The sequence below is a fragment of the Betta splendens genome, chromosome 19 (assembly GCF_900634795.4).
Source record: "Betta splendens chromosome 19, fBetSpl5.4, whole genome shotgun sequence".
NCBI lineage: Eukaryota > Metazoa > Chordata > Actinopteri > Anabantiformes > Osphronemidae > Betta > Betta splendens.
Genome location: NC_040898.2, coordinates 8199539 through 8215851, shown reverse-complemented (window position 1 = coordinate 8215851; position 16313 = coordinate 8199539). Strand labels below are relative to the sequence as shown.

Here is a 16313-nt window from a genome sequence, read left to right as displayed (position 1 = left end):
TTGCTTGGTGCTGTGATAACGCGGTAACATGAGGAGGTGGCCTCACCCTGGATGATAGCCAGCAGGATTACGATGACGAAGAAGAAGAAGGTGATGTCAAAGATGATGCGATAGATCTCGTACTCGTCGCCCGCTGGGTCCTCGATCTGGTCGCCGATGCCTCCGCCCGCTCTGACGCCGACGTACATGTGGAACATGTAGCACTGCACAGCGACAACTAGATTATGGAGCAGCTCGGCCAGTGTGTTAATGTTCACTAGTTAGGGCCTCACAAACATGACAAATAGGGTAGAACGTGAAGCTGGTGCTTTGAGAAGCTGAGGAACCGGAGACATGGGTGAGAAAAGAGGAAGAACCCGTGAGAGGAGGGAGCAGAAAAGGGGAGATCGGCGCGGATCCTCCCGTCCCGCTGTGAGTGTTATTGTAAGGGATTTGCTCCGCGGGAGGAAGGAGCCGAGCCTCCCTGGTGCAGTGGCCCTTCATCCGTCCCATCACTGAGCCCGTGTCACCTCGTGGAGCAGGCGGCGCTGCCACCTGCGGTCCCTTAATAGGCAACAGAGGAGCTCTATGGAATGCTATGGGTGGCTGGCTATAGGGGATTAGAGCGTGCGTGTCCCGGGCGTCCCCCCCTCTTGCCCCCAGGAGACACACACTCCGGAGCCCTTATATAGCGATTCTTTCAGATGACTTGGCGGCGGTGAAAAGCATAATAATCACAGCTGCAGCGATGCCGTCCTCGTCGGTGCCCTCCCTCCATCGCTCGCGACGGGCTCCCGGAAATATACGACAACATGTGCAGTTGTCTTCTTATCTGACACGGTCTAAAACTAGAGTCACACCATCTCTCGTCGTGTGAAGACCAGATCCTGGTCAGTGATTGGATTCACCCGTGCTCCGTTGCTGCTTCTGAACCAACAGATGCCTGGCAGAGACAAAAGAGGAGCGTGTAATCTAGGAGCAGCTCAGCCTGAGCACAGATCAAGCCCGAGGGTGAACACAGTCAGACTAAAAGCTCTGACCCATGACTTTCTGTCCTTAAATGGAGCTGGACCCTCTCCTCTGACACGCTCCACAGGATACTTCCTATTTCCAATGAGACAAAGTTAATGAAGCTCCGACGAAAGCTCAGTAGGGAGGATCTCTGCTTGTTTCTCTGTGGGCTAATGGAGCCTACTGTATGGTACAGACTAATCCAATAAAAATTCTTTTAATTAGGTCTATTAATTAGTGACTCGCAAGTGAGCGAGGCTTTTTGTTCAACGTCTGTGAACGCACATAGATCTGGGTTAATGTGAGACGTTCAGGGACAACAGAACGAAAGTCATCCAGGTTTAAAAAGGAGTTTGTGGGTGGAGGCGTGGCCTGTGCATTCAAGCGCTCGTATTTATTGGACGATTCAATATTTGCTGTCCTGCACAATGAAAGAGGCCCGGGGTGCAGCACACGCCTACGTCAGCGTGAGCCCACTCACTGTCAGCATGTCGTCACACTTCATGTCCGGCAGCTCTCCGTCCTCGCTCTTGTTGTAGAACTTCCTGAAGAAGTTGAAGGCCACTACGGTGTAGAGGTACACCACCACCGCCAGCAGGCCGACCGTCAGCACCAGCTGGAAGGCGAGAGGGCAGCGGCCATTTTTATTTTCATACACGTGTGCATTTGACCTATTGAAGGCTTTTTGTAAATCATTTTTGAGCTAATATCACCAGTTAATACTTTATTTACTCATCAGTAAATACTGGAGTGTGCGTTTTACCTGCTTTCCGTTGTGTGTGACTGAGGACAGGATTGTTCGCAAGGTCTTAAATCCCATAGCGATGTCAAGCAGGTGGGCAGCAAAGAAGAAGTTGTTATAGTGACCTAGAATGGACATGGTCATGTACCAGGCCAGGTAGAGGAAGGACTGACGGAGGAGAGACCAGCACATAACATTCAGCACCACACAATCATCAACTGAGCCAAAGCCACATGGGAGTTTGCAGGACTCACGTTATCTGTAAACACAACCCCGAGCTTCCAGATCTGGTACTTGACGTCGATGGAGTTGAGCCTGTTCAGAGGACAGACGTGTGATTGGACTCTTTACCATGTGAAGCGCTACTCTCTTCCCGCTGCATGGACTCATAAAGGACTCACACGGCAGCGAGGGAGCCGTCCCTCCTGGGCTTCCTCTTCTTGTGGGCGTCGCTGAAGTCCAGCGCGGCCTTGTCCATCCCCAGCAGCTCGCTGATGCGGTCGTGGCCGTAGAACTCCCCGTATTTATCCATCACCTGCGGGGAAAAGCCGACCGTGAGAGAGGAAGCGAGTGGAGAGGCACCGGCAGGACACGCGCTTACCTTCCTCTTCACAAACTTGTCCCAGTAGTTGTTGGGGAACGACCTGGAGAGGAGAGAGGCTTTACCACCATGGCGGAGCGTTGGAGCGGAGCGAGGGCTTTTCTACTCACTGCGTGTTGATGACTAGTCTGTCCCACTGGCCCTTGATGTCGTCCTCAGACGGCTGCTCTGTGATATAAAGACCGTCGAACTCCAGCTTCCGGGCCACCTCCTTCTCACGCTTGAAAATCACCAGCGGCACCTGCGGTGAAAGCGCGGATGAGTTGAGTTCAGTCCAATGTCTAGCGAATGAACGACCGTTTGCTACTGTGTGTTTAGAACGGTGGATATGCGTCGTGCCTTCAGACAGTAGTAGCCGATGATGCAGAAGAAGGAGATGACCGTGTGCAGGATGGCCAGGATGCGCAGCATGGGTTCCATGTACCCGCTGCTCTCCTCCAGCACAAAGCGAACCATCACGGGCTTCGGGGGCTGCGCCGCCGCGTCCGCGCCCCCCCCCTTCGCCTCCAGCGCTTCTCCGCTCAGCGCGTCCCACTGCACGCTGCCGCCCGCCTGGCTGCTGGGATGCACCACCTTCTTCTCCTCCACCACGGACGAGGACGTGGAAACCTGCAGGGAACGGCGGGCGTACGTGAATGTGCGGGCAGGCCGCGGGAGGCGCGCTGCTAGCACAGCCGCTGCTCACCGCACCTTGTAGAAGAGGAGGATGAAGTTGATGGCAAAGGCGACAAACAGCGCCAGCATTCTCATGTTGTAGAAGTTCCTGGCAAAGTAGTTCTGCGGGGGAAGCAGACGGAACGGCACATTAGACAAATGACTGCATCAGCGCACCGCTTCGCTTCGTGTGGAAGCAGCTGGTGCTTCAGAGCTTTGCACGGGTTTAAAGTGGGACGGGGGAGCGGCCGCGTACCAGCAGCTTCCTCTGGTATGCGATGATCTTCTTCAGGAACGCAGACTCCTGCAGGTCCGGCTCATCAGACTTTGAGGTGCGGTGCTTTCTCACTTTGGGCTTTACCTTCTCAGGCTTCTGCGGTTTCTCCTGTTTCTCTATGTGCCCCCTGAAACCACAATGATACGACTGAAGAAATCCATTCAAGTGTAACTGTTTGGTCGTTCAACCACAGTGTGTACGTACTCTGATGTTTTGTCTGGCTCACATTCAGCCTCTGGTGTTGCCTCCTTTGCCTCTGAGGAAGACGTCTTTGACTGAAGGGGAAAAACACAATAAGCACCTGACCCAGGGCCCAGTTTTGACCCTGATGTCGCACAATCCAGTTTGTAGCAGCAAATTAAGAAAGCCAGCTGTTGAAACGACTACCTGATGTCTCTGTCTGAGCTCAGTGGGGGCTCCTGTGGTCGTTGGGGAGGGAACTGGGGAGTTGAGCAGCTCGGTGAGGCTGGCGTTGGGGTTGTGAGGGGTGATCTTGTACTGGCCGCCCTCCCTTCTCAGGTCCAGGCCAAAAATGTCCGACAGGAGCTCGGTGTCGCTGGTGTTGACAGCCAGGTCGGCCAGGTCCTCCTTGGGGGAGCTGTGCTCGGGCCTCTTGTCTCTGTCGTCCCCTTCGCCACGCACCTCATCCTGGGTGGGATCCGGCATGTTGGCCAGCAACTCTGACACCTGGAGGTCAAGGCAGAGCTTTCATAACAATACAGGACACCATGTTGGCTCATAATATACAGACAATAATACACACCTTTATGGTCTTGGCTCCTTCTACCAGATTGCCTCCCATGAACGTGTTGTAGAAGATCCGGCAGAAGCCCCGAGACACGCTGAAGGCAACATGCAGGAGGCTCAGCAGCACTGACCAGTAGAAGGACACCAGCGTGGTCACCATGTCCTTCACTGTCATGTTCTTCAGCTTCTTCATCTGCTTCTTCAAGCTTTTCGTGGAGAGAACCTGAAAACGGACGAGAGGCATTTCATCTTTCCAGAAAGCAAATAAAGCCTTCGCTGTTTTACTGTGGGTTATATTGATTGACCTTAATGAGCAGCATGACGTTGTATCTCAGCGCCACCAGCGCCATGCAGACGGTGGTGACGGAGAAGAAGCCCATCTCGGGGGTCTCTTCCTCCGGCTTCTCCCGCTCGCTCTCCTCCTTCACGGCCGAGCGCTCGCCGGCGTCGGACATCTGCGCCGCCAGCTGCATCTCGAAGATGGTGTCCTCGCAGAAGTTGACGAACAGCTCCATCTTCTCCTTCTCGCCTCCCTCGTTCACCACGTCGAAGATGAACTGGCGCTTGGACTCTTTGACCTGCGGAGGGAGACGCTGGTGACGTCAGCCGCTCCGCGCGCTCGTCCAGCGGCGGCGCCGTGACGCCTCACCTGCGGCTTCTCCCACTGCGTCCGGCTGGACTCGCTGATCTCAAAGTAGACCCTCTCGATGCGCTTGGCGCTGCCCATGATCTCGATCCGGCCCAGGTACGGCTGGAAGTAGTTGAGCACGCTCTCGGCCAGCTCCAGGAAGGTCTGCAGCCGCGTGTCGTGGGGCATGTGCTCCGACAGGTTGGTGAGCAGAACCGCCACGTTGAAGCCAATGTCCTTTCAAATGGAAACAGAAAAGGCTTTCATTACTTCACTATTATATTCATCACCTAAATATTTGCGGAACAGAGAGAATGTCAGGCCAAAGGAGACTAAGCGGGTTCTTCTGCTGAACCTTCTGTGAGGCTCCCGTTTTGACACGGTGAGGCCTGTTCTCAGATTTACGGCACCGTCAGCACCGCAGCGTTTACCTTGGCCGGCTCATGAAAGCGCTCTACAAATTCTTCATAGTCCAAGAGTTCATTCTCATCCGTCTCGGCGCAGGAGAGGAGGAACTCGGTCTCAGACTGGGTGTAGTGCTTGTGGCTCTCCATGGCCTTGTGGAAGTCCCGCTTGGAGATGACACCTGGGGGTGAATTCACACGCTCTGTGTCAACTGCGCACATGCAAAGGATGGCTTGACATGACATGGGTCCTGATTTCTGAGTCTCGCCTTTCCCGTCGGGGTCATACTCCTTGAAGGCGTCTGAGGAGGTGAGGTCCTTGAGTTTGAGAAACATGTCGAAAAACTTGAGGATCATCTCCACGTTGTTGGACGACTCCACCAACATGTCCACCATCTGCTTCCCAATGGTCCCATTCACCACATTACCTGCCAAAGCAAGGCAAAGCACAGTTATAGGCATCTGAAAGGACAACATGCGACATGCAACAAGCCACGTGGGACTCTCTATGAAGAACGGTTAAAGGTAGAGTGACCGCGAGGAGCTTTCTTCTCGCAAACCTACCCTCCAGCATGGACAGCAGCATGACCACCATGTCTTTCTGCAGATCCATCAGCTCCTTCAGTAAGTCGATCTGACTGGAGTCCTGAGGTGAAAGAGGAAAAATGTCAATAGTGTTCCAGGAATGTGGCAGCCTACATTTGTTCTTTATGTGCAGTCCAATAGAGCTGAACCGGATACTATTCTCTTCTGCCCCACACGGTCTCGTCTTAGCTCACCTGCGACAGTTTCATCTGCATATGAGCGAAGACATGGAGGAAACCCACCACGGCGTCCCACAGACGACTATGGGCCAGACTCTGCTGGTTGCCGGTGCACGGGCCCTAAGACACCACAACAAGCAACAGCCCCATTTCTGCCTTAGGGATCTCCTGTTTCATTCATTTCCTTCAATTATTATTATAATAAAACAATAACAACCAGTGAAATAATATCATTGTACCTGGATGTATTCGGTGAGTGTATTAAAAACTTGTTTGGCCACATTTATTGCCTTGGAGAAATTCCTCTGGCCCTGTTCATCAATAACATCTTTGCCAGAATAATACCAGTAGAAGTCACTAATTGATTCCTGAAGGGAAGTGGAGGGAGGAGGAAGCAGAGGGTGAAACAGAACCAGAAAACAAATATTAAACTAGTTTACTGAATGCTGATTTTAGTGTTATAATAATTACAGTGTTCTACATTTGCACTTCAACTTGGTACAATATACAGCAGAGGCAACCAGAAGGAGCTGACCTGGACTCTGAGGAGATAGTCCACAGTGGAGATAATGATGTTCACAGTCGTATTGTTCCCCGTTTGAGTCCTCAAGTAGTTCTGAAAGTCTAAAACATGATGATGGTGGTGATATGCACTGGAATTTAGCAAAATATCGTGAAATACACATACAAGGAACACTCCCTCTTGAGAATTGGTCAGTGATAGAGGACCCTCACAAGCTCACACACCTGAGTTGTGTCCCTCACAGAGCAGCTGCAGGAAGCGGAAAAGGTCACAGGTGAACTCGTCATCCTGCATGACCTTCTCACCTGGCCAGAGAGAAGAGACACACACGCCCACGCAGCCAGACACGGGTGTGCACCAGCACGTACACAGGAATGCACAAACGCACACACGGTACAGTCACAAGCACGTGCAAACACACGCATGGATGCACACACACACGCACACACAACCATGACCAGACACACATCCATATAAAGAAAGTCAGAGCAGTGAAGACAAGAGCAGCAACAACAAACACAAAAGGGAAAGACAGACAAGAAGATGGAGAGTGAGAACCCATTAAGAAGAAGTTCTGCTAATGTGAGGAAACCTCCAGTGTTTTCTTCCAGTCAGTAAACAGTGTATGGCCGTAATAGAACATTCTTATATACTGTACCACAATCACACACACACACACACACACGCACACACTTGGACAAGCAGTGGGGAGTGGTGGTGGACGGATGAGGACTGGTCTCTGAACTGCAGCATTTTACAGTCAGTTTGTTTCACTCTTGTTGGATTTAGTTTGAAGGAAACTGTTTGTCGCCGCTTTCCGTCGTAGGTCCTGCACAGATCAATGCGTTTTAGGGGGGGGGTGAGGAAAGCTGCTCTGACTGGGTTAAAATGCTGCTTGGAACCATGGAAGGCAAACGGAAAGGAAGTGAGAGAAAAGACAGATACAAGACAAATACAATACCAACATGAATATTACGACAAACGAAAAGGGGCTGAAAGGAGAAAGAAAGTCTGTGGGTCGAAAACAAGCCTGAAAGTGGAGCTTACTTTGGCCTGTGACCTGTTTTACTTTCTTTAAACAGGAAGATGTCATTTTTATAGCTCAGGTTTGTTATTTGTGTCGTGACTCCAAGGAAGAAGTTGTCAATTCACGGCAGGTCCAGTAAAGGGGGATATTAACCTGATCCCCTCCTCGAGGCAGCCAATGTCCTGCATCATGCAGAGGCAAATTCTTGTAAAGGGAAGAGGTCTACTGTGAGTCAAAAAGATGAAGGATAACATCACCAGTTGCTCGTGTCCTATCAATAAAAATGAAATGAGTGTAAATGATATGATCTTCATTTATTTCTGAATAACAAAAACAATAAAATCTGAACATTTAGAGATTGTGTAAATTCACATTCAGGCTTGTTCTTAACCCAGTCTTCAACCAGATGAGGGGATAAACTGTTTCCCATCTTAATATCTTTCTGTAGGTGTTTTTAATTATATATTCTATATAAGAATGTGGCTTAATTCTACATTAAATGTCATTAATGTACTGTAGTCTGATGTAGATAACACACTTTACACAGACATCTATAACCAACCTAACTTTTGAATAGACATTTGTGTGTAAACAAGCTAAAGTCATGACAGGACGTTTTCTGATCAAAGGCTCATGAAGGACCAGTACAGGTATGAAAGAACACAGCTCAGCCAGTAAACAGAGAGAAGGGAGGACGGAGGGTCAGGTTCACGCTCCAGAAGCACTAACAGGCCAAAATGTGTCTTGACCACCGTCATCAACTACAGTAACTAAACCAGAGACAGGACTCTGTGTGTGTGTGTGTGTGTGTGTGTGTGTGTGTGTGTGTGTGTGTGTGTGTGTGTGTGCGTGTGTGTGCGTGTGTGTTTGTGTTCTCCTGTAATTGTGACCTACAGTATCTTAAAAACAAACACTCAGCCTTCCTATGGCGAATGGTCTTTCTTCATGTACCTCCTTGTATTCAATGCAGTCCAGAGAGTGAGTCAGAAGACAGAGATAGTGGCTGAGGACACAGAGGGGACTGTACACTTCACAACAGATAACAACCAGCACAATTACCATCATCTTCACTGAGACACAACTTTAGCTGACTGTGGGACTGAGAGGGTGGAGGTGGAGGATGAGTGTGGGGGCAGATAAATACTCCTATTAGGCATATTTAGACTGTGCCAGATACTGTACAAATCCTGAGGGGGGCAATACAGCTCACTACATCTATAGCTTCTGTCTGTGTTAAAGGCCAACTTTAGAAATTTCCAACATGCTTCATATGATTCTAATTCTTATAATAATAAGGACATCATCTGGAAATAAAAATTACAGCTTTTTAATTATAATTTCAAATAACCACAGTTTTAACCTTTATACAATGTAAGAACTTCAAATTAGAATGATAAGAAGCCATTAGAAAATTGGTGAAGTCTACATGACATACAACTTAACACGTCATCATAATCTCATCAGTTTGATGTTGCAGACATGAGCTAAAGGCATGACACATTTTTAATCAGTGGACCAACACCAAGCTCAAATCCAACCAGAGCCACTTCTAACTGGAGTATTTTAATAAAGAGAGAGATTAATATGGAGAAGGAGAGGCAGGAAAGTTGCTACGGGCACAGAGGAGGTGGGGACGGGGTTTGAAGTTCTACACTCAGGACCTGGACAGAACTGACACAACAGCTAACCAACCGTAGAGAGAGAGAGAGAGAGAGAGAGAGAGACCAACCAACACACAAGAAAATGGCAGAAGGCATAATTACCACGCTCATGAGTGATGACTGAGGAAGGGAGGAAAGTGCAGTAAACCAAAATAAGAAAAGGAAAACAGGGGGGGAGAAAGAAAGAGAGAAAGAAAGTAAGAAACAAAGGAAACGATTACATATAGGGAAAAGAGCTGTAAAAACTCACAATGTAGTTGTTGGGTCAACATTGATATCATGTGTTGTACAGGCGACGCCTGAGATACATTATAGCACATTAATCGGTAATGATTCTGCTTTTCTAACATGGTACATGAGAACAGCTGACTTACTGTAGGTTATTACCATCATTTACCACAAAGGGTGATGAGCAGTACCAAGAACTACCCGCTTTGCATTAAGCAAATCACTATACAACACATTCAATATAAATTGTTCTGATTGTCTGACTGCTCAGAGGAGAAATAAATGTGAATGCTTGCAATAAATATATACGGACAGAAAATGGAACAGGCAAATCAAAAGCACACACGCACACGCACATACACACACATGTGCACACATGCACACACACTTGTGCACCAGGAAATCATCAAGTATAAAGGGAACCATGGGTCAAACTGCACTAATGCGATTTAAATCAACCAAAGTGATGACAGGATAAACAGGACAAAGCTAAATAAAGAACGATGATCTGAGAAGGAAAGCACAAGCTTAGAACAAACACTAGAGTTTGATCCGGGATCTTTTAATCAGAGGAACAAATAGAGGTTGAAACACTCACTTAATTTAAACAACAGGCTGAAATTAAATTTAAAGGCCACATCCATTGTAATCACCTGATGCTACACTGTAAACATTCACTCTGGCCTCATCCTTTTTAGAACTTGCCTGTTATAAATATCGAAGTCCTTCTTCATTAAAATCAAAGCCTACTCAGAAAAAAGACCTGATCTGTGGTTACAAACGGATACCTACACAGTGTGAGCATACGGAGGCTTACCTGACCCCTCCTCAGTCACCATCCCCAGTCCTTCCGCTTTGTTCTGCCTCTCAAAAGCATTCAGATCCAGAACGCTGGAAGAAAAGCATTCTTTCATTCTGCCACATTCTACAGCACAGGACTCCGGCCTGATGACGCAATCAATGAACGATTCTGCTGTTGGGTTGGGACTTTAAGCTTCTATGTGAGTGTACAGGACACGGTCAGACGTAGTTACCTGCATGACTGCATCAGACCAGCTAGACTCTGAAAAAAGCCCACATCCTTCTTGTCCTTCAGATAATCCAACATTTTCTGGCAGAGACAAACATGACAGGCCGCGTGTTACAGTAAGTCAGTGCTACAATAACGTTTTGAGGCTATATCAATAGAAGTGAATGAGGCCCGTGGTACCTGCTGTACAGTGGAGTTGCCTCCGTTTAGAATAGCTATGCCCAGCTTCAGCGTGGAGGCCACCATGAGACCCATCTCTCCTGGTGACAGAGCCGCAGTGTTGGTTTCCTGACTAAACACTGGTTTTAATCTACGGTTCCTGCTCTCGCTGCGCTTTTCCTTTACCTTTGCTAGCACTGATGGTCTGAAGCACCATCTCGGCAGCTCCTCGGTCGTGCAGTCGCGCCTGCTGATACAGCAGCTTCTGCTTCTCCATCTCCTTCTCCTGTTTTTGGCCAAACAAGACACGCCGGTGACAAGTAGCACACGCACCTAAAACAATGACACCGTGGGAGATCACGTACTTCAAAGCTTTTAACCTCTTCCCCGTCATCATCCTCTTCATCGTGGCAGCTCTATGAAAAAGAAGGGCGTCATGGTGGCAACAGCTTCAGTATTATTACACACATCTGTAGGACTGTGCAGCTTGTACCTTAGCCATGATGTCAGCATAGGCCATGTAGAGATTATCCTCATCCAGTTTACTGAAACAAGAAATACACACAACAATGTGATCACAACAAACTGGCAACCTACAGCACTGGTGAAGATTCCTCGCATTATAGGAACGTACCACTTCTCTGTGAGCGCTGTTCTGCTGAACAGCTGAATGAGCTGGTGCAGGGGGTCGATGTGTTTTACTCCTTCCTCTTCCTCACAAGGCTCCTGTTCACCTGATTTCTGGAATTAACACACAGTCGCAATCAGGTCATAGTGACAGGGGCACAATAGCTGCCTTTGTTTCACATTTATACTGTAATGGGATGAAACTCACTGCAAGGTCCTCTATCAGTTTGTCTTCAAAGTAGTGCTCCTCTGCCTCTATCCAAGACTTCTCGTAGCCCTGCAGGAACAAGTTGACGGCCCGGTGCCTGGTGTAGAGAGACACAGGAGGAGGTTGGTTAACCAGCCTCCACCCGGCACAGCACCGTGGCACACAGAGCTGCCTACCTGGGCAGGTTATAGAGCGGTGCCATCCTGAAGCAGGCCACCACTGCTCTCTTCCTCTGCTTGGACAGCAGCTTGTGCCACACGGCTTTCTTGCTGCGCTGAGGATGCTCCACCTAAACAGGCAAACTGGGTCAGCGAGCACCGGTGCAGACGGTGGCACACGCGCACACACACACTCAGTCAGACCTGGTCTAGGTGGAAGAGGACATGGGAAATGTCCAGGACTCTCTCCACAGTCTTCTCAGGGTCAGAGGTGTCCTCGTAGTGGTTGGGTAGGTCCCTGTACAGCGCCATCTGCCAGCGAATTGCTGGGTCCTCCAGCTGTATCGAAAACAGAGCCACTCACAACAAAAGAAGACTAAATCAACCAACTCCTAAAAGACTTCTAAATATCAAGGCAGTCTTACCTTCCCATGTAAATGGAGATTGTTTCTGATGGTCTCTCGAACTTCATCCTCTGTGTCTTTCTGTTGACAGAGTAAATGCATGGTTCATTGGAAGAACAAATGCTATGATGGCTCGTGACTCGTGGCCTCGTGGCCTTGGTGCTGACGTGTGCTGTTCTACCTGCGTGAAGCGGTTCTTCGCCAGAGTGATGAGCTCTTGTTCTCCGGGGGCACAGATGTTGAGTCCAACTGGCAGCAGACGCTTCAGAGTGGCAACGATGAGGCTCGTCTGCATCGAGTATCGATCGCCCTTCCTCTTCATCTTCTTCCTCTCCTGGTCTGAAACTATTCCCTAACACAACATCAGACGACAAATGATGATTTTTGTATGTGGTTTCAAATGTTGATCTTTTGGTCTGTTAGTTATAGATGGATATTTATGTGCTTTTTTGATCATACCTTTGACATCTTACACTTTGTGTCTGTGATGAGGAAGGACATGTTGTTGATTTCATTCTGGACCACAAAATTCTGCTCTTCTCTCTTGAAATTCTGCAGGAAGATGACAAACATTCTCATCATCATTAAACAAGCAAATATCAAGACTCATCAACTCACTAAACTGATACAGTGGTATTCAATCATATTCTGCTTTTCTTACATGAGACTTGGCCCAGAAGATGAAAACCTCGGCCACCATGCGGAACAGTTCCTCAGCCTCTGGGTTGGACTCTTTGAGCCATTTGGCCCTGTCAGTGTATGAAACAGTGGAGTGCATGATGGTCAGTGATGGTCAGTATCAATGTTGACTTTGTTATCTTATATAAAGTCTCTTATTAGTGATTGTCTAGAGTCCAAGCAGGGGCGTTCACTGTACCTGTTGTAGTCAACAAATCGGATAAGGAGGGGGTAGAAGGCGTACAGGTCGCGGACTAGTATGGTGAACTGGTCCATGATGAGAAGCTCCGTCTCGGACATCTCGCCCCTCCCCTCTGCCTTGCTGTGCTCCTCATCCATCAACACGACTGCTGCTTTCTGCACAACCCAGCAAATACACATCAGCGCGTGAACACCACATACGACACGTCGCAAACTGACGAAACTCACCTTCTTCAGCTTCTCCATCAGAGGTAGGAAATGGGTCTTGAGCAGCTGGGGTTTGGCCTTGCTGATGATCGGCTGGGAGAACACTTGGAGACAAATGCAGATGTGTCAGAGAACACATGTTGTAGTGGAGAACATTGTTGTAGATGTTGCACTCTGTCATCAGGCGTACCGGCCAGCCTCTTCATCCAGGCTCCCTCGTCTATTCCCAGGTTGTTGTAGATGATCTTGAGTATGTTTCCAAGCAGAGTGTTCATGTGTTCAGAGGTGACAGAGGTGCAGCAGTGGTCAGCTCTGTCCATGTTGCCCTCTGGTCCATGTTCCCACCAGTGGGACATATAGCTGCATAACATGGGCAACACCACCTTCATTGAAAGAAAGAATATAAAGCAAAGGTTAAGATACCACACAGATGAATGACAGCCACCTTCCCCCATCCTGGCGCAGCGTGTCCTACTGTACCTCCATGACATGCGGCATCTGAGTGTATCTCATGCCAGACTCTGCCAGCTCCATGATCTCCTCCAGAGACTTATCCAAGATTGGGATCAGAGGACAAATCTCCTCCACCTGCCCTGGAAGACCTAGAGCTAGAAAGGTTAGAGGGATGCACTGGATCAACAAAGGCCAACAGCAGGTGTCTTCTGACAATGCTATGATGATGGCGGATGAAATTGCAAGCCTGGCGTATAATATACATGAAAGCAAAGGTAGATGAAAAAGATGACGAGCACCTGCTTTGTCTTTGGGGCCTTTGCTGTTGTAGATAGAGAAGCTGTTGAACTTATTGATGTGAGGCTCCAGAAAGGCTACAGGGAAGGCTGCAGAGAAGGCAGCGAGACACTCTCCTAATGCTGGACGCTGCCTGAAGAGAGGAGGTCAGGACATTGCACGGTAACATACAGGATACTTACAGTACTGTATACTACTGTGATACTTTGCTGTAAGGCAACTGTACCTTTCTACATAGATACTTTTATTGGTGCCCAAAAGATAGAGGCTGTTGAGGATTCTGTAGCAAGAAACCTGGACGTCGTCCACTAATGGAAGAGAAACAAAACAATGTTAGTTTTCTAAATACAGTTATCGTCTATAGTAGACTATAAAATTCAGAGATTCAGCAAATCCAAAGAAATCTCTTTAGCCGTGGCCATGAGCAACAAAAAAACCTGGCCGCAGTCCAGATCTGTCACCCTTTGAAAAGATTGGGTGCATTATAAAACAAAGCCTACGTCAAAGGAGGCCCTGAACTTTTGAGCAGCTGAAATCCAATATCAAACAAGAATGGGAAAAATGCCTAGTTGGGTCTCAGATTCAAGACACCTATAAAAAAGTTATTGTTGATACTGACACTGAAAATGCATGATTTGTGTGTCATTTCTTTTGATGGTTCAAAAAGGATCAGCCCAGATGAGTGCTTACATATAAGGTCTTCTCCAAACATGTTCTGGCCAATGTGTTCAAAGAGGGACGAGAGCACGGGCAGCAGGGCGAAGGTGGTGTAGTTGATGATCTGAGTGACGCCTCGTGGCTGCTCCCTGCTGTGCGTGAACTGGCCCAGCTTCAGGTTCTCCTGCGTCTTCTCCAGATCCTCTGCTGCGTTGTCAAAGTACGACCGCAGCGCCGCCTTCACCGACTCCAGACCAGTCTTCATCACTGTTCTGATATATGGCCAGAGTTAGATTTTCAAATGTTTCACATGTTTCTACAAGAAACACATAACATGTAGTATGTGGATAATAAAAACACAGCTCGTGTCTTTCTTTACCTGGCATCAAGACTTTGGCCAAGTATCTGCAGACAGTTGACTATAGACGTGGCATTGTTACCTGGAGAACAGAGAAGACTGCATGAAAAGTGAAATAAGTGAAGTCCTGTTCATATTTATCAGGGATGTGGCGCCTCAAGCACAACAGCAAACAGCCAACAACAGCCGACTGTCAGAAATCCACATATAAGAAATTATATGTGCTGAGTTGTTCTACAGTAAAACACACACAAGCCTCACGGATAAAGAAAAAGGATGTTCCTCTAAGTTTATACATGTTTCACATCAGTATTATATTAAAGAGAATAAAATGATATGATTGTTGTTTATAAAAGGTGCCTTCGAAATATAAATACTTCTATACTACACAGCACACAGCTGTTAACAGAGGATGAGCCCACTTCAACATCATGCACGCATGCACACACACACAAACACACACACGCACACGCACACACACACACACTCATGCACGCTGCTGCTACTGCTGCAGATAAAACAACACACTCTTGTGTAGCTGTCCTTACCAAATAAGGATATCCTATATCTGACAAGAACTCCCAGTTTGCAGAAGAGACTGACAAGATTCAAGGAGGAAGGAGCAGGAGGAGAAGGTAGGAGAGGGAAGCAGAGAAATTGAGACACAGCCAGAGCAGAACAGAGAACCTGATGACATTTCATATACATTAGAGCAGAGTACAATACAAATGACATCACTGTCTACCTGCTGTTTCATACTAACACTCACCTAGTCACCATCTCTTTCTCCTTATTGGAGGCGTGGCCGCCGCTGCTGATTGGATGGATGGCTGTGGACAGGAAGTAAAGCCTGTGGTTTTTGAAGTACTGATCCACTAATGGCAGGACCACCTGTGACACGGACGGAGCAAAAGAGCATGTAAACATTCGCAACCGATCCCTGTGAATGAAGCGAGAACAGGTCCCAACCTTTCCGAAAAACTTAATTTGCTGTTCATGCGGAATCTTCTCCCCCTTTGGTCTCACTCCAACATCTGAATGACCGTCAGAGCAGAGCAGAATGAGTCAAAGCGACATCATCCATTGGGAGTGAATGTGATTCGGGTTTCTACAGTCATTGTATTCATCAGAGTCTCACCAAACTCCATCATGTGTTGGTGAGCCTGGTCTACATATGTGATGAGCTGCTGGAGGAAGGTGTAGGCAAATCGCTTCTCTATGGCTGGAGTGTCCAGCTCCTGTGACTTTACACCTCTGAAAATGCCAAACACACTCTCAGAAGTCATGGAGAACGTTATATAGTGTACAGTGACGCCATTACTTTTACATGACTGGTCACTGTCAATAAGAGGATGATTTAATGAGCGTGCTTTCGTTTGTCCTACCTGGACACAGTGTAGCCATTGATCTGAAGGAACTTCAAGATGTCTTGTGCTTTCTCCCTGTCGTTGGATTTCTCTTTGGCGGTCAGTGTATCATAAGGAACCAGGAGAGGGTGGTTTCCTCCACCTGGAGACAAAAGCAAAATGTTTGTGATTTCATTCACACAAAACTCCAGGCTCTTTCTGTATGTCCACTGTTTATAGTGAAACACAAATCTAGTCTGAAAGAACATGGAGTCTGTAGATTT

General features: G+C 48.0%; 1 protein-coding gene across 16 annotated transcripts in view; it reads right to left on the bottom strand.

The window, feature by feature from the left end:
- The window catches only part of ryr2a (ryanodine receptor 2a (cardiac)), a 60272-nt gene that overhangs the window by 3298 nt on the left and 40661 nt on the right, over positions 1 to 16313 (bottom strand). For 11 of the 16 annotated variants that reach the window (XM_055504169.1, XM_055504171.1, XM_055504170.1 and 8 more), the window contains 50 exons: positions 16069 to 16192; positions 15822 to 15937; positions 15653 to 15717; positions 15453 to 15574; positions 15232 to 15281; positions 14705 to 14765; positions 14359 to 14597; positions 13895 to 13976; positions 13671 to 13801; positions 13399 to 13526; positions 13109 to 13301; positions 12940 to 13022; positions 12710 to 12867; positions 12494 to 12581; positions 12292 to 12384; positions 12014 to 12184; positions 11854 to 11913; positions 11633 to 11767; positions 11447 to 11559; positions 11271 to 11367; positions 11070 to 11176; positions 10929 to 10980; positions 10801 to 10851; positions 10622 to 10721; positions 10457 to 10536; positions 10281 to 10357; positions 10064 to 10137; positions 9121 to 9138; positions 6555 to 6635; positions 6343 to 6431; positions 6047 to 6175; positions 5823 to 5927; positions 5608 to 5689; positions 5313 to 5471; positions 5071 to 5225; positions 4661 to 4876; positions 4317 to 4589; positions 4028 to 4234; positions 3652 to 3951; positions 3469 to 3539; positions 3244 to 3391; positions 3024 to 3110; positions 2673 to 2942; positions 2444 to 2574; positions 2334 to 2376; positions 2134 to 2267; positions 1987 to 2047; positions 1754 to 1900; positions 1472 to 1606; positions 47 to 203 (listed from right to left, as the gene is read on the bottom strand). In XM_055504169.1, the coding sequence (XP_055360144.1) occupies positions 47 to 203; positions 1472 to 1606; positions 1754 to 1900; positions 1987 to 2047; positions 2134 to 2267; positions 2334 to 2376; positions 2444 to 2574; positions 2673 to 2942; positions 3024 to 3110; positions 3244 to 3391; positions 3469 to 3539; positions 3652 to 3951; positions 4028 to 4234; positions 4317 to 4589; positions 4661 to 4876; positions 5071 to 5225; positions 5313 to 5471; positions 5608 to 5689; positions 5823 to 5927; positions 6047 to 6175; positions 6343 to 6431; positions 6555 to 6635; positions 9121 to 9138; positions 10064 to 10137; positions 10281 to 10357; positions 10457 to 10536; positions 10622 to 10721; positions 10801 to 10851; positions 10929 to 10980; positions 11070 to 11176; positions 11271 to 11367; positions 11447 to 11559; positions 11633 to 11767; positions 11854 to 11913; positions 12014 to 12184; positions 12292 to 12384; positions 12494 to 12581; positions 12710 to 12867; positions 12940 to 13022; positions 13109 to 13301; positions 13399 to 13526; positions 13671 to 13801; positions 13895 to 13976; positions 14359 to 14597; positions 14705 to 14765; positions 15232 to 15281; positions 15453 to 15574; positions 15653 to 15717; positions 15822 to 15937; positions 16069 to 16192 (6048 nt within the window). The remainder of the gene's footprint in view (positions 1 to 46; positions 204 to 1471; positions 1607 to 1753; positions 1901 to 1986; positions 2048 to 2133; positions 2268 to 2333; positions 2377 to 2443; positions 2575 to 2672; positions 2943 to 3023; positions 3111 to 3243; positions 3392 to 3468; positions 3540 to 3651; positions 3952 to 4027; positions 4235 to 4316; positions 4590 to 4660; positions 4877 to 5070; positions 5226 to 5312; positions 5472 to 5607; positions 5690 to 5822; positions 5928 to 6046; positions 6176 to 6342; positions 6432 to 6554; positions 6636 to 9120; positions 9139 to 10063; positions 10138 to 10280; positions 10358 to 10456; positions 10537 to 10621; positions 10722 to 10800; positions 10852 to 10928; positions 10981 to 11069; positions 11177 to 11270; positions 11368 to 11446; positions 11560 to 11632; positions 11768 to 11853; positions 11914 to 12013; positions 12185 to 12291; positions 12385 to 12493; positions 12582 to 12709; positions 12868 to 12939; positions 13023 to 13108; positions 13302 to 13398; positions 13527 to 13670; positions 13802 to 13894; positions 13977 to 14358; positions 14598 to 14704; positions 14766 to 15231; positions 15282 to 15452; positions 15575 to 15652; positions 15718 to 15821; positions 15938 to 16068; positions 16193 to 16313) is intronic. The other 5 variants (XM_055504173.1, XM_029135202.3, XM_041068629.2 and 2 more) reach the window with 1 other exon arrangement.